The sequence below is a fragment of the Notothenia coriiceps genome, unplaced genomic scaffold (assembly GCF_000735185.1).
Source record: "Notothenia coriiceps isolate Sejong01 unplaced genomic scaffold, NC01 NC01_scaffold00017713, whole genome shotgun sequence".
NCBI lineage: Eukaryota > Metazoa > Chordata > Actinopteri > Perciformes > Nototheniidae > Notothenia > Notothenia coriiceps.
Genome location: NW_011350414.1, coordinates 63,597 through 79,768, shown reverse-complemented (window position 1 = coordinate 79,768; position 16,172 = coordinate 63,597). Strand labels below are relative to the sequence as shown.

General features: G+C 38.5%; 2 protein-coding genes across 5 annotated transcripts in view; both read left to right on the top strand.

Moving 5' to 3' along the window:
- The window catches only part of nfixb (nuclear factor I/Xb), a 111,215-nt gene extending 107,956 nt beyond the window's left edge, over nucleotides 1–3,259 (top strand). Inside the window, exons 13-15 of the mRNA XM_010777038.1 lie at nucleotides 2,094–2,252; nucleotides 2,337–2,465; nucleotides 2,539–3,259. Of these exons, the coding sequence (XP_010775340.1) occupies nucleotides 2,094–2,139 (46 nt within the window). The 3' untranslated portion in view covers nucleotides 2,140–2,252; nucleotides 2,337–2,465; nucleotides 2,539–3,259. The remainder of the gene's footprint in view (nucleotides 1–2,093; nucleotides 2,253–2,336; nucleotides 2,466–2,538) is intronic.
- Nucleotides 3,260–10,925: 7,666 nt separating this feature from the next.
- hmgxb4a (HMG box domain containing 4a) lies at nucleotides 10,926–14,649 on the top strand. Of its 4 annotated transcripts, none has more exons than XM_010777035.1 (7): nucleotides 10,926–10,947; nucleotides 12,172–12,312; nucleotides 12,692–12,731; nucleotides 12,916–13,022; nucleotides 13,170–13,541; nucleotides 14,184–14,306; nucleotides 14,411–14,649. In XM_010777035.1, the coding sequence occupies exons 2-7, from the start codon at nucleotides 12,172–12,174 to the stop codon at nucleotides 14,453–14,455; spliced, it is 828 nt and encodes a 275-aa protein (XP_010775337.1). In that variant the 5' UTR covers nucleotides 10,926–10,947; the 3' UTR covers nucleotides 14,456–14,649. The 4 variants fall into 4 exon arrangements, with proteins under 4 accessions (XP_010775337.1, XP_010775338.1, XP_010775336.1 ...); XM_010777036.1 differs by lacking the exon at nucleotides 10,926–10,947 and adding an exon at nucleotides 10,960–11,061 and having other exon boundaries at nucleotides 12,198–12,312; XM_010777034.1 differs by lacking the exon at nucleotides 10,926–10,947 and adding an exon at nucleotides 10,963–11,061 and having other exon boundaries at nucleotides 14,411–14,648.
- The last annotated feature ends 1,523 nt before the right edge of the window (nucleotides 14,650–16,172 follow it).

The window sequence follows — 16,172 nt, the reverse complement described above, 5'->3', positions numbered from 1 at the left end:
TGAACCCACTCCTGGTTTTAGTTACTTAAATATAATATTGGATGGTTTTAATCTATACCATATCATCATATTTAGAACGTTTTTCTTAGGTGTGTGTGTGTGTGTGTGTGTGTGTGTGTGTGTGTGTGTGTGTGTGTGTGTGTGTGTGTGTGTGTGTGTGTGTGTGTGTGTCCTTTTAGAGAGTTTGTACAAAATACTATACGACAATATGAAAGTTATTATAGGAAACCATATAAAGGCCAACTCATAACATTCAGAGGTTAACTAATTGAGCAATGATCATTTTTGTATGTTTAAGGCTACTGTTGTATCACCTTGTACAATGTGTTCTGGTCATTCTGGCAACACTTTGTTTTGATACGGTCATGCCAATAAAGCTTATTTGAATTGAAATATATTTAATTAAGCAGGGCAATGCTGATTTACTGTTTATTGTGTGCTTTAATGACATGTCTCTACTCTGTTTAACTGAGCTTTGTGACTTTACAAAAACATTTTTCAAACACAGGCTCAGGCTGACTCCTGTAAAAACAAATAGGCACTTTGAATTATTATTACATTACATTAGGATTACATATCATTTAGCTGACGCTTTTATCCAAAGCGACTTACAATAAGTGCAAACACCATACAAATCAAACTCCGAATTATCTCTATGATTGTTGAAACACAACTGTGTGTTAATATTCCCCCAAAACTGTTCGCAACCCAGTTAATATTGACCTGTATAATACAATTTTTGCCAATATTTTAGGGTATCTTTTTTTTTCCATCTACAAATACACATGGCAGTCCGATTTTTATTATTTGTTTTTACTCTGAAGTTGTACAGGATGTTAGCTTTCTCGGACGGGATGTGAAGTAAGTTAGGAGCTAACTTGAAGCAAATGAAGACTGTGAAGGCACGGCACGCCACTGTTATTTTGTTTTGTTAACATTTGTTAATGGAGAGAAACTTTTGTTCTGACCTCTGTGTGTTTCGCCTTGCTCCACTTCCGTCCAGTGCTGATTCTGATACTTTAAGGACTGATAAATGGTACGAGAAACAGGCAACGCATGACATCGTAATAATTATACACTGTCCTAGTAGTAACACATATTTTGTTCTTATACATAGCCTTGTAGCCCTAGCGAAATATTTAACATTTGGGATAGTTTACCTTACCTGCTAATTTCTGCGGTGCTGCATGGGTGTGGGTTTTTTACGATAAAATGCCTATAGGACTAGGAGTCGCCATATTTACTGTATTACATACATCTTCAAATCATAGCTACATCCACCACCAGTAATCCTTTAATCTGAGTGTTTAAAAACTCAAATTCTATGACATTTCCCGTTCATTTTGAACTCCCCACATTATGATCTGATGCCAGCTAAGTAACGTAATGTAAATCTGAATTCCTTTCACTCAAACTCACCCACACGGAAAGTGTATGTTGTTAATAGAGCACAGCAGTCTTGTTATGGTTATCGTCTTGGCTCACACACATGCAAAGAGAAAGAGGTTAAAGCAAGTGTTTATTGACAAAGTCAGATCCTGCAGGTAAATGCTGTAGTGCTCAGTTTATTTATTTGTGTTTGTTTTTTGTGCCTAATAACGAAGCGTGTTTATTCATTTGCTCTGTCCAGAGGCTAATAGTAGCCTACCAGTTTAGTCTTGTATACAGTTGTGGAGTTGGCTTATCCTAATGTCAGTCATTTACAACACCATTATACAGCTATAAAACCTCTGTTGTGCAATATGACTTATACGCTTTACGATTATTATCATTACTGGCTGCTGTCTCTTAGTAAGACTATTCAATTTATTTAACAACATCTGTAAATATCAGCTGCAATATATTATTTAATTTCACTACAGTTATCTGGATGCTATCACACTACTTTCCACATGCTATTTGTTTGTTTTTAAATACTTGCACAGGTACTTATTGTTGTCCATCTGGATGTGTACTTTTGTAAATGGTAATCTGTGTAATCTTTAATATTTTGTGCATGCCTCTTATCGAATATTTAGCTATTTTTGCTGTAAACATGTAAATGTCGCCTTTGTGCAACTAATAAAGTTATTCTAATTCTGATTCTGATTTAGTCAACAGCTCCACCACCACCACCACTCCCTCCTCCACCCTCTGTGAATCAGGGTATTTGTTGCCGTCCTACACCGTGCCCTCAGTATGCTGCAATACCATTTGTCGACCTTCCAGTCCAAGAGACAAGTCCTTCACCAGAATCTTTACATCATGCAGTGGTAAGTGTGTCCTCAAAAATCTGGAGTTGTGATGGTGCGATACCCCTACTTTTTTTTAACCGTGTTAAATATTTCAACTTCCAGGGTGAACCAGCTCCACCACTGCTGATAGATCAAAATGGACCCCAGTCTCCTCCAAAGGATGGACAAGAGGACAATCCCTCTGATAATGAAGAGTCCCACCCAGTGCAGGAAACTGAGCCTACATCATAGGTAGGTAGGTCGTTTTTAGTTACATAGCCTACTAATTTCCCTTTTCCAAAACACTTACTTTCTTTTCTTTTAGTCCTAAACATAGAGGAGAACGCTGATCGGCCATTCAGAAGGTCCAGGCTGGAGACCAACTGTCCTACAGCTCTAAAAACTAAAACCTGCATTTACGGGTTCCTAAAAATGCACCGAAACACTGATAAATGGTACTGTTGCACTGAGCACTTTGCTTCATGTTGGGGCAAAAGATGTTCAAATATGTTAATTCAGCCTTCATTTATTTTCATCTAAGTTATTTGCAGCTAAATTGATCATGTAGCGCTTTGCTTTTTCATGCACCTCTTTGCCAAATATTTAATAGTGCTACGTAAAACTCTTATTCTTAAAAAAATACATAATGATAATTTTTACAGACTGTTACAAACTATTATGTTTAATTATATGGACATGGGCATTTATGAATGAGGATTTTTTTTTGGTGGAATTGTAGAATGAATAATTTTTGTAGCTTGACCTTGAGCTTTAAGTCACAACATGTTGATCTCTGCAGCTTCATTTTTAGCACTTTTTTGTCTCTCTCCTCTGAGCTTGTTTTATGGAAGCATGTGTAACAGGGTACTAAATATTGAGAATACTTCATTCACAGTCATTAAGCTTAGGGTACTTGGATCAAATGTACAGGTAAAATTGTTGTGCTTTTATTTTTATTTTTTATAGTTTATTTAAATGAAAATTTCTAAACAAATTGTATTGTCACTTTTCCGATTGTTTTAATAAACTTAACTGAAGCCTGCTTTAAACATTCAGTTTCTTTGCTTGTCTGCTACAAATAAATCTTAAAAATACATTAATGTTAATGTTTTAAAATACGTATGCCTACATAGTTATAGATATAGCTACGATGAAAGTAAAGGTCAACAGCCATGCTAGCTGCTCTGTGAGGCTGTAGCCTAGCCAAATGCTAAAGTTCGCATGCCAACATGTTTACAATGGTCATTTGGTAGTGTAGCAGGTAATGTTAAACATTATGTAATAGCTCATATTTATACTGCGCTAGGCACATGAAGACAAGTTTACTGACATTTATTCTTAGATTTTTGTATGTAAACTATATTGTGATTATTGTGACATACATAATAATATTAATATGATATGCATCTGCAGAGCTGATTCCTTAGTTCGTCAATAGTCTACAGAAAGAAGGAAAAGGCACAACAAGATGATACAGTCAAGAACATCCTTTTTATTCAATCAGGTGCTGCTCTTCTCAAACTGTGTTTTTCTTCTTATGGAAAAGAAACTGTAATTAACACATGCATTTCACCTAGAGCTCTGGGGGTGTTCTCACAAAGAAGTGGTGCTGCGCTGAGAGCTTAGACAGAGGCGTAGAAGAGCTGGGAGTCAGGGGGGCTAAGGGTGCTGCTTTATACACCGATAACCATACACGCTTAAAAAGATAAAGAACAAAAAATAAACAACAGAACAAAGACACGGAGCAGTCCAGCATGAGGTGGTCAGAGGAGAAAAATGGAGGGACTTCCCTGAATCCTCAAAATAAATCTGAGAGATCAGGTTCATGCTGGCCTTCTATCTTTATGGTTGGTGTGTTGTAAATGGTTAATACTGCTGAGGGTTTCTCTGTGTGAGACCCACCGTGAACAATAATACTTCACTTTAAAAGATTGGTTTAAGTGGATATGTCCTGGAAATGCAAACCCCCCTCTTTCAGCCCCGTGCAGGACAAGTCCGCTCATAAGGTGCTTGTAGCTTTCATTTACAGTCCAAAGGCATTCTCTAAGAGAGCCTAAACGACAGCATACCCTGATAGCAAAGATTCAAAGAAATCCAAATGAAAATTAAACAAAAAAAGGGAGGGGGGGATAAAACAAAGGTGAAAATAAATAGCTAAAACAAAAGAGCAAACTCTTTTCCTAGTCAAAGCAGCCCCTTTCCAACATCCCAAAGCAGTTCATCCAGCCCTCCATACCCCGTTAATCTCCGTAAATCACCCTCAACCCAAACCCCTGAACCCGTCTTCCTTTCCTAACCCACCCAAGGACACCCCCAAAAGCCCGTCAGCGTAATTTGTTCACTTACATTAGCTGTTGAATGGAGAAGCTGAAGAAGATGGGTATGGTAATACAATGTGAAGCATACAGACAAGAATAACATGTGAGCTAACTGCATTCTGCTCAGACAAAAGTTTTTCGGCAATATTTTTTTTTCACCCTCCCATCAGCGGAGAGGATAGGAGAGAGAGAGAGACGGAGAGTGACGGACACACAGTTACAGACTACTCCAGTGTCTAAGAGAAAACAGACAGTGGAGACAGAGGGGAAGAAAAAAGCAAGAGCTGAACGAGAACAAGTTTTTTTGCCTTTTCAAAAAATGTTTTTTTTTGTCATCATTTATCAATAAAAAGTAAAGAACTAATTCACACCAGTTTCCTTTTGTACTATATATATATATATGTATATATATACGGCTTTGATAAGGAAGAGAGGATATAGGGGAAGTACAATGGAGGGGATTCATTTCGAAGGCAGGAGGAAAAAAGTAGTCCCTGAGCGCTTAGCAACCTTTTACCTCCTCGCTGCACTCAGGGGCAACCTGCTACCTCGAGCCGCTTCAGGAAAAAAAAGAGGGGCGATCTGGATTACAAAATGGAGTCTGTGAACAAAAGGCACTTTTAAGGGACAACCTTTAACTGCTGGGAAACTATACACTACAGCACAAGCACTATAAGAGTCATTTACAGAGGAGGGGGTGGAACAGGGGAGAGGCTCACCTGCTGCCTGCTTCAAAAATCATTTAGACTTCAGGTTTTTTCCTGATTTTACAATAATGTTGATGCCCCTTTTCCGTTATCTGCGCACAATACAAAAGGTCTATCTTAATACTATTTCCATTGCAAGTGGGTCTTAACACAACCTGCTGATTTGTATTCAGCTCTAGCTTCAGGAACATATCAATATGATCATAGGGATACAATATTTCTGGATGTGAAGCATCTCCCGCATTACAGGGGTAACAGGGTTTCTGCTGGTGAGTTTCAGGCAGGGCACAGGTAAATCATTTGAAGTGTCTGAACACAATAGGTTTGTTTTTGTTTTTCTAAAGGTTGAACCAAAATGCCTTTTGTGTCACAACCTTAAGGAAAAGGAGCCTCTCCCCCCACTCAATACAAATAGAAGAAGAATAAAAATAGAGAGGAATAATGCTGTTTCCTAAATGGTCTGGTATTTTTGTTCATTACCATTCATTTACAATAATTCTGAATGTACTTTATACTGTTAAAGCACCAGTTTTTCATCGGATAGAGAATAATCTTTTCTCAAGTTATGTAGATTTTTTTCCTTCAGCCCTCCCACATTTGTATAAACAACTGATTACACATAAAACATTAAAAAAGAGACAAAGGAAATAAAAACAAATACCCCCAACTTACAAAGACTAGGATTTTTCATGGCCCTCTAGTTTAGAGTCCCGGAGCATATGGACTTGAAACAAATACTTTTTTTTTCACTTTTCTCTTAGCTTTCTTAAAAATCTCTAACAGACAAACACAATGATCTACCCAATGCATTGCACGTGGCTCAATCGACACATATTTTTCAATAATAATACTTTCCATCAAAAAACACTTTTTTTTTCTTCTTCAAACCTACTGTCGATTTTTGACATGTTTATCTAGGTATTATAATGCTGCTCTGCAGATGGCGTGTGTCATTCGATTCGTACTGGTAACAGTAAGGTGATGTTACTGAAACAGGTTGTGGGATGGGGGGGGGGGCTGGGTGAGAGTCAGAAAATAACTAGACTGCCAATCAGCTCATGTAGTAAAAGGTAAAAAGGAGCATATATCATAAATATATATGTATAAGATCTCTCTCTGTGTCTTTACAAAAAAAGTTTGCAGTCTTCTATAAAGATCTGTCGTAGGCCAATGGTTCCACATGCACCAACGCTACCATTCCCTGTAGCTTTAGCTTATATGTGGGAAGAGAACCTGAAGTTATTACTAATTGCATGAAGGGAATACAGAGGCACTTTCATATATTGTTATAGTCTTATTATATGGTTTTAGTACATAGAGCTAATGTTACTAGAGGCTGAGATTAGGGTCTCAGCCCTGCTTACAATCCCTGCAAAAAAGAACCAACAGCTAGGCAGTCCAGTTATTTTGTGAGGTCGGCTTTTGTTGGATTGTGTCATGATGAAAATAATACCAATAGCAAATTTCAATGTGAACATATAAAAAATATCTCAAATTAAAAAGACAATTCTTAAGTCAATGAAAAACCATTAACAAAGGCAGTTTGGAGAACCAAATATAAAGGATTCCCTTTATTATATTATGTCAGGTTGTTGGTGGTTTTAGTGTGCATTTTACGTGTTTGTGTGTGTGTATGTGTAGTCCTCAGGATTTCTCTGTGAGTGGACTAAGGGATAAAGGGTAAAGCAATGCAAGGGATGCATGGGATGAGTTGTTGTTACTGTGCTGTCCAAAAGTGAGAGATTTGAGAAACTGCTGTTACCGTTTCGCTGAAATCTGAGCATGATACTAAACGTATTACTGCAAACTAAAGAAAAAGTGTTATGGCATGCAAGAAAAAGTTAAAACAATCCAAGTGGGACAAAAACCAAAACCAAATCTGGCAAAAAAAAAAGGAAAATCGCAAGAAAACACCTAAAAACAAAATGAAAGCTAATAATATGAGTCATGTGCATAACTGTAAATTAAATTCCTTGTCTAACAAGATGATTTTATGGGTGGTTATGTGACAGACTGTTCTGGAGACGATGGTCTGTGGTATACTGTCTGCAAGCATGCGTGTGTGTGTTTATGTGTGTGATGCATGTTTCAGGGCCTAGACTTAAGTATTAGCCACATCCCTGCGGAGGCCGCCAGCCTCGACTCACTTCCCTAATCGCTTGTCTGACCATCGATGTGCAATACTGTTCATCCCTTGTTAAAAATTAATAGTGCATAGGTGATGGGACGAAAGAGCACGTGTAGAGTTAGTGTTATGACTGACTGTCTTGTGTTCACTCGCGCGCACTCGCCTCATGGCTATCACTTCTCCCGCCGCAGGACGCCCTGATACTTTGACAGGTAAACAAAGACCAGCCACTTAGTGCATATATGTCACACCATTTGATGGTGTCACCATGATTGGCCAATCAGAAATGAAAAAAGGTTCAGGGCTGAGCGAATTGAGCGGCAGAGTGTGACAACACACACACACAGGCATGTGGCTGTGGATGACGGTCTGGACCCTGGGCAATGCTGGGGGGGGGGATTTGCACCTGGGGGGTAAGTGCGTGGCGAAATACAAAGATAGGGAGGTGTGCAAATTAAGTCAATTTTTGTCAACTTGCACATACGATTTTGACTTTTACCACTAACATTTTTGGATCTCCTGGCCAATGCATGGAGTTTCATTGTGGAGACAACAAAATTAAAAAAGGAAATCATAAAACAAAAGAAACAACAAATGTATAATTGGTCATTTGCCAGTTTGCCATATTGTGCTTCATTTCTGACATTTTGTGGTGTGTGAGAGACAGTTCCTCATCTTCCTCTTCTTGCATTCTGAGCCTGTCCATCTCATTGAAGCGTCCTGCGTAGAGGAGGGCGAACATTCCTGTTCGAATTCTGTTGGATTGGGAGTCCTCTTGTGGGGGGGGGGGCTTCTGTAGTAGTACTTTGAATAGTGTTGGCTATAGAGAAAGACCTTTTAGTGTCAGCAGTCTGTTCTTAAGCAGCGGTGATGTGTTTGTTTTTCAAATCTCCAATTTCATGACACAATTTTAGCTCCTGATTCTGAGAGGCCTTGTCAGAGGAACCAGGACTGTGGAAAAGGAGAACAAATCGTTAGTCTTTATTCAGCAGATTAACCTTTAAATTCAGTTTATAATTAACTCTCAGTCTTGCAGCGCAAAAGAACAAAAAGTTAAAATACAGAACCTTACCTATAGACATGCAAGTTACTGTATATTCATACTTATAAAATAAGAAGAGAGGTGAGGGGGGGATTAGCAGAGTATGAAACGGTGTGAGGTATGAGCACAAAACGGCATCTTAGAGTGAACTTTGAACCATGTTGTAAACTCAAACCCGTTAAAAGATGCTGAAAAGACTAAACTACAAAAATGATATAGGTTAATAACAACGGGACAGCTGTAGAGGATAATGTTCGATACATCTGTAAATGTTGCCATCTTTTAATGCTCTTCACATTATCCTCTCCTATTATAACTAGTTTTTATATTTATTTGAATTTGGAATACTTTGGTAAACTTAAAATTCAGAAAAAATAGCATGGTGTAAATAATTTGTTCCCACAAAGGGTCATAAACTCATAATATAAACCCTAGGGGTCCCCAGGTAAACAATAGGAAACAAAAACAAAACACATTTCTGCTACATAAAACAAATTTGTTCTCGCAAATTACTGGATAAGTTTACGTCTTCAGACCCCCAAAATTAAATAAAAACATGTACTATTTACTTGAATTAGTCACAACGAGTAACAATGCAATGTGAAAGGGGTCGCGAGTCAAAGTTGCTTTGTTATCCTAAACCCGGTTTCCACCCTTGAGGATCACTAGTATGAATACTCCTTCATCCACTGGGTGGCCCCATTCTCCTCCTTTTCTCCAGCACCAATGTACTTGCTGAGCTCAGCTGTCCTGTACAGTGTTGAAAAAGTTGCATGCTGCTTTTAAGAGGTCTGACTCGGAGGGGTTTTACTCGTGAAAAACACATGTGTCATTTCAGAGCTACAAATAGCATTAGGGCATTCGTTTTTGTATCAGCCTGAATGGCTTTCCAATGAGCAAACACAGGACTATATGCTCTATCATGCGCTACCAGTTTACATGTAAGGCGATCCTCTTAATAAGTCTCTGTGCTGTGCGGGCCCGAGTGGTCTCGGGCTACACTGTAGAGCTATTGAGGGCAGCTTCTCCGGATCCGGTTTCTCAGTTTGATAAGAGGGCAGAGTTGGCACAGGCCGCTCTGTTCTGGCTGCAGCTGACATTCCTCAGGCCTCGGCCGGGGAGAGCAGCAGATCACCCCACCTTTAACAGCAAACTCTCTGTTGTCTCCCTTTCTAGCAAAACCCAGAGAGGGTTCGAACCCCCCCCCCCTTCATCTCTGTCTATCCCGCACCAGGCGCCTGCCTCCGAAATGATTCTTTGGTGTTTGTAGATAACTCCGCCCCCCCCCCTCCTCCTGGCTCCGAACTTCCCTTAACGCACCCTTCTCTTTCCTCTCCCTCTCTCAGCGCTGGCTCTCACCAGTGTATCCTTGGCAGGCAGAGAGTGACCGCCCTCTCTCCTTAACCCCCCCCCTTCAGTCCAAGTCAACTGCCTATGACACATGTCTGTTGCTGGGGCGGGCAACCAGACAGCCGGGACGTACTGTGGAGTGAGGCGCAGCTTCAAACTAAGCTCGTCCTCCTCNAACATGTTGGAAAGAGTGATATTTAGGTCGGAGCAGACCCATGATATCAACCGTTATTGTTGCTTGTTTTCTACACTTGCAACTCCGTGATTTGTGGTACCACGGAGTTGCAAGTGTAGAAAACAAGCAACAATAACGGTTGATATCATGGGTCTGCTCCGACCTAAATATCACTCTTTCCAACATGTTGAGTCAGTATTGAAACAAATAAAAACACACGGATAAACGCCTTGTTTAAAATCTGTTGTCGACGTTTCCAGGTTTAAGTTAACGACGGGTAAAAACTTGGTTTTCTGAGACTGCCAAGGCACACNGAGCAAATCCCTGCAGCCAGATTCAAAATCCTGTGAAAATCCTTCCCAATAAATCTGCTTACAGCACACTAGACTTCTGTTCATATTGTTCATAGGCCTTAGGCCTATGAACAATATGAACAGAAGTCTAGTGTGCTGTAAGCAGATTTATTGGGAAGGATTTTCACAGGATTTTGAATCTGGCTGCAGGGATTTGCTCCCATTCATCACTTCAGTTATTGGTAATGTTGTCTTCTTTGTAGTCCTGGATATGGTGTAGTGCTGAGTCCATGGGGATTACATTGCAAGCCCTTATAATACTTAGACCTAATATGGTGTCTTTGAGTTAATTTTACTAATTACCATTGCATTCTTTAGCAATAAGATTTCCCTTTATCTGAAATAAGACTTAAACCACAACAAATTGTTGTAAACTAAAAGTTCACAGTGGGGACACTATGTAGGCTACTAAGTATGCCTATAAGTCTACTCACATAAGAAACGTTTTATTTGGAAAGATCTTAGTAAGTATTACTTTAAAATAGTGGATCTTTATTCTTGAGCATAACCTACTATTTCAAGTGGATAATGTTAATGTCGCAGAACTGTAGATGAAAATGTTTCTGCTCTCAGCCAGCTGCAGCAATACTAATTGGTAATCTATTTACTTCCTCTCTGCCGAGTCATGAATCAGCAGAAGAGCGGGTGATGTGTACTAAACGTGAGTCATCAGATTTATTCCTGCTTGTGTTCGGAGCTTTGACCTCCTTGGAGTTGAGTCAATTGGTCACACCGGTCCGGGACTATCGGCGGAAAAAGATAACCCAAATTCAAGGTTTTGCTTTAAATGGTTAGCTACTGATTAGCTCGTTTTAGACAACCAACCGTATCTTACACCAGCAGTCTCCCGAAATAACCTTAGCTTTTAGCTGTCGTTAACTTAAGCCTGGAAACGTCGACAACAGATTGTAAACAAGGCGTTAAACACAATTTATCCGTGTGTTTTTATTTGTTTAAATACTTACTCAACATGTTGGAAATAGTGATATTTGGGTCGGAGCAGACCCGTGACTTCAAAAGTTATTGTTGCTTGTTTTCTACACTAGCAACTCCGTGGTACCACAAATCAGTAGCAGCCATTCTCCTCTACTTTGCTCATGGCATGACTATAGATCAGAGGTGGAAGAAGTACTCATATCTTGTACTTGTACTTGAAAAGTAGAAAAACCAGAGTGTAGGAATTCTCTGTCACTAGCAACAGTCCTGCATTCAAAATCATACTTGAGTAAAAGAACAAACTCTTTAACATTAAAATATAATTAAAGTACCAACGGTAAAAGTAGTTATTATGCTGATTGGTCAATTTTATAATTACATATAATTATATGTTTGGATTATAATTATTGATGCAATAATGCTTTTATCACAGCTAGTAAATGTGCAGGTAGTTTTAATGACTTTGTATAGGGTAGCTTGTGGATTTATTCAAGGTGTAAGTGAAGTCTTGTTTTTTTTTAAAACAAATTTTCATATCATTAATCCACATCTGCAAAGAAACCTAAGGTAAAAAAAGAATGGTGGCGTAAAAGTACACTATTTACCTCTGAATTGTAGTGGGTAGAAGAACGAAGTAGCAAAAATATTCATATACTCTCAAGTATACTAGTATCTCGAAATTGTACTTAATAACATTACTTGAGTACATTTACTTAGTTACTTTACACCACTGCCATACACTTATCAAGTCACATGAATATAGCTTAATGTTAATGATTCATTCACTTGCCAAGTGCAGTGTCCTTCTTTTAGCAAAAAAACACTTATTTTACTGAGTTAATTATTTTTCAAGTAACACTTAATTCTTCTTTCAATCACAACTGGAGACCCAACTAAACTTTAATATTACTGCTCTTGTACACTGCTGTTCCCTCTCATGTCTGTGCAGATGGAGGGAGAGGCAAGCCCAATGAGTGGAGGCAGCCAGAGAGCGGATAAAAGATCCTACAAAGACTTGAAGATTGATGTGGAGGAAATGGAGGACCCATATTTGGATTTTGAGGAATCAAGCAACAAGAAGCTTCACGAGGTAAACTCTGGGGGTTGGTTGGTAGTTAGAAGAAAGTTTAAAAAAATGTATGCTATGTTATGATTTAGGGATGTGACAAATAGTGCCTGTAATATATTCTGAAACAGTCTCATGCGTTTGCATCAATAGCCTATAGTTCTTGCTTTGTTTGAATGCAATGTCCAAGATTTGTCCTTAATTTTTAACTCTGAACTGTTCTCTCTTTGTGGCTGCTTGTTTTAATGCTTTTTTGTACACACTTTCAAACGGTTATCTTTCATAATGCACAAAATTAATTAAATATATGAATGATTACAAAGTTATCCCTTTTTTATTTCTGTATGTTATGCCTATTTATTCATTCTTCTTGTGTGATAGCTTAATTATTCAACTTCTACAGGAACCAGGAGGCTTGATAAACAAGATATGCAAACACTCTGGTAAGGTGCTTTGTGCATTGCCCTTGTGTCAACTGTGTTGATTTCAAAAGAGAGTATTTCTGTGTTAACTCTATGATACAGTATGTTTAAGTGGTAAATGGTGAGCAGATTTAGACTTAAAACACTTTTTCCTATCAGATGATCATGGTAAAATCTTATTGCATAAATACTTGACATATTGCAGGTAATAGTAGAGTTGAGCCTGAACTTCTTGAAGCAGATCCCTCAGGCTTCCTCCCTACTTATCCAGTCTGTATGTCAGGAGACTGCTGGGAAAAAAGAGGAGAAGAGGTGAGAGAACAGATGACATTAAATACATTTCACAATTTGTTTCTATTCCAGAATATCCAAGTTGTTGCATTCATGCTGCACAGCAGAGGGCAGTGTTGATCATGTCATTATCCTTTATGTTTATTTCTAAGTTTCTGTTTCTCCCAGGCAAGTCCCATCTCCCTGTTGGAGTACTGGGTGTACCCAGATAATCAGCACCACAGGGCGCTCTGTCCTGTAAGCAGGACAATCGCTCCAGTAACCCACAGGCCTCACCCCGTCATATCTGCTCTCAGTCCAGTGACAGCCATCGCTCCTAAAGTGAGCTCCGTTGTTAATCCCATGGTTTCCAGCCCCGTTACTGACACCTGTAGTCCCAGCAGTTCCATGTGCAGTCCTACCAGTTCAGCCTGGGACTCTCTCAGATCCACTTCCAGGAGCCCTGGCTGCTCGGACCAGGATCCTGTCAGCGCTGCAGCTCACCTACACCTGTTGGGAGAGTCCTTGTCCCTGATTGGACTCCATCTTCAGGAGACAAATGTGAGTAGATTCCGTTTAGAAAAAACATATTTTTCTATTAAATCCTGGTCTGGGATGCTTTTATAGAGTGATTTAACATTATTGAAGTGCTGCCTCATGCACCTACTGTGTTGCATGTTCTACAAGCAGCAAAGATTAGTGGATACAACTCACTTTCACTTGGTTATGTTGTTGTTACAAACATGTGTGACCATATGTTTGCTGGAGCAGAAACATGTACCAAAATATTAAAATAATACTGATGGGTTGTGAGTCCCACAAGTTCCTTTTTAACTTGAGTACATTATAACAAAATAGTTTGTGTTGCACATGCATTCTAGTTGTTCATTTATACAACATTTAATCTACATACAATAGAAAAACGTAAGCTGCAGGCCAAAATGAAATTACATATATTTATAGTTTGAGCAGTCTCTGAATATCTTTGTTTCTGTTATTGTGGTTTCTAAAAATAAATATTATATAAATAAAGTTGAGAAGAGAGAATGCAATCTTAGAATTTTATTTTTGTAACAAACATGATTCTCTAGTGTGTGTGTGTCATTAATTTGTTCACACATAAACGGACTACAAAATCACAAAGGGTAGGTTTCACAAAGCTGCATCAAAGGATCATAATTGTTTTTCTTTATCTCTCTGTAGAAATTGGTGAGCATGTCGAGTAGCTTGTCTCTGCTCTTGGACTCTCTGCTGTGTGCCCTGGCTCCTCTGATTTGCCTCAGCGCACAGATACCGGAGCTGAGGAGCTGCACCCAGCACACACTGGTGAGAGATGCAGCCCCTTAACAGTGCACACACACCACATACTGTACACTATATTTATATACATGAGTGAAAATGAGACATTGGTTTTCATTATTTTTTCTAAGGCTTCTACTCTGGAAAACATTGCCTATTTGATGCCCGGGTTGTGAGGGACAATGAAGAACAAACTATGGCAGCATGTTCTAATATGCTATTACACTCAGTGGGCTAAGCCTAAAATCTATTTTGTTATAAAGACTATTTGTTTTCAGTGTTAAACAATTGTTCTTTTCATTATGAATATGCAAACTAACTTTGTTTGTTCAATTAAAAGATGTGTATGAAGATAATATTTTGAATGTTTTATTTTTCATACAAGCAGCCTTTTGACACATAATTCAAATCAGTTGATCAGGCGCCACATAGGTTGACTATACATTCTGTTAAATGTTGTTAATGATTTACTCAAATATAAAAGTGCGAAATGTTCACCAAAACTTTGCATACTGCAACATTCCAAAATAACAAATCACAAACTAAATGCAGTATGTGCCTAGAGATTGATGTCATTGTTTTTTAATTGAACAGTGGTGTTAAAGTAATGGCATATGAAAATGTTATTGTAAGACAGTTTTATAATTGGGTCTATCAGTCTCTAAAACGTGTAATAACCCTTAGATGCACGAGTGACTGGACCCTACACTCTTCCATAAGTGGGTCTATAAGGACCCGTATTAGAATAATGTGTTTTTAGGCCATTTTTGTAACATTTAGTATTATATTTTGGTTCACATTAGAAATATTTTATATTTTATATTTAATTTTTCACAATTTTAGAAAAAAAAAATTACATTTGGAAAAAAACGTTTTGAACATATTGTCCCAAAGATCTCCGCTATTATGAGACCCTCGCAGTATATTCCAGTCCCTTTTCAAAACTCATCTCTTCTCCTCTTGTCTACTCATAGTCGTCTCTTCTCCTCTTGTCTACTCATATCCCACCCCCATCAATCCATGCCGGTTGATCAAGTTTGATAGTCCTACCCCCCACCCTAACCTTCCCTTTATATTGTAAAGCGATTTTGAGTCCTTGAAAAGCCCTATACAAATGTAATGTATTATTATTATTATTATTATTATACTGACAGGTATCAGATCTTGCTGTGTAAAATAATCTTCCTGACAGGTGTCACTTGTGATGTAGTCTGTGTGGTCTACAGGGAATGTATTCCTGACAGCAACAGGTGATAAGAATCAAAGGTTCCCATAGGATTTCATAGAAAATGCATGCGTGTCATTTTTGACCCACTTATGGAAGCTTGGGGTAGTAATACAAAAACTACAATTTCTTAAAATTTAAAATGCGAATGGCACGATCTCCAAAACATGTTTTTTGAGGAATAGCTGGAATATGTACAGTAATGATAAAAAAAATGTAATTACAAAGATACTTCAAGGAAATCACCTCACCGGGTCCAAAAAGACCCACTTATGCATCTCAGGGATAATTCAACACCTTTGATCTTAAAATATATTTAATACAAAAGTCACAGCTTAAAGCTTGAGGCTACAAAGTCCTATTTCGGTGAGATCTATCTATAATGACACCTTAGACAAGCACACTGAGTTACTTGTTGATTTACTCTGACTTTAATGCATTGTCAACTTCTCATGTTTGCCTGTGACATGCCTCAGTCCTGACAACAGCAGCATCTCATAATATGTACAGGCATATTTTAGCAGGTATTTACCTTGACGACTGTAACACCTGAAGGACATGCCGATACATAGGCAGATAAAACTAAGGTAGAATGATTCACATATCCTCCGCCCCAACTTGGTATGCTAAGCCGCCTGCAGACAAAGAAACCTGTTGTACATGAAGAA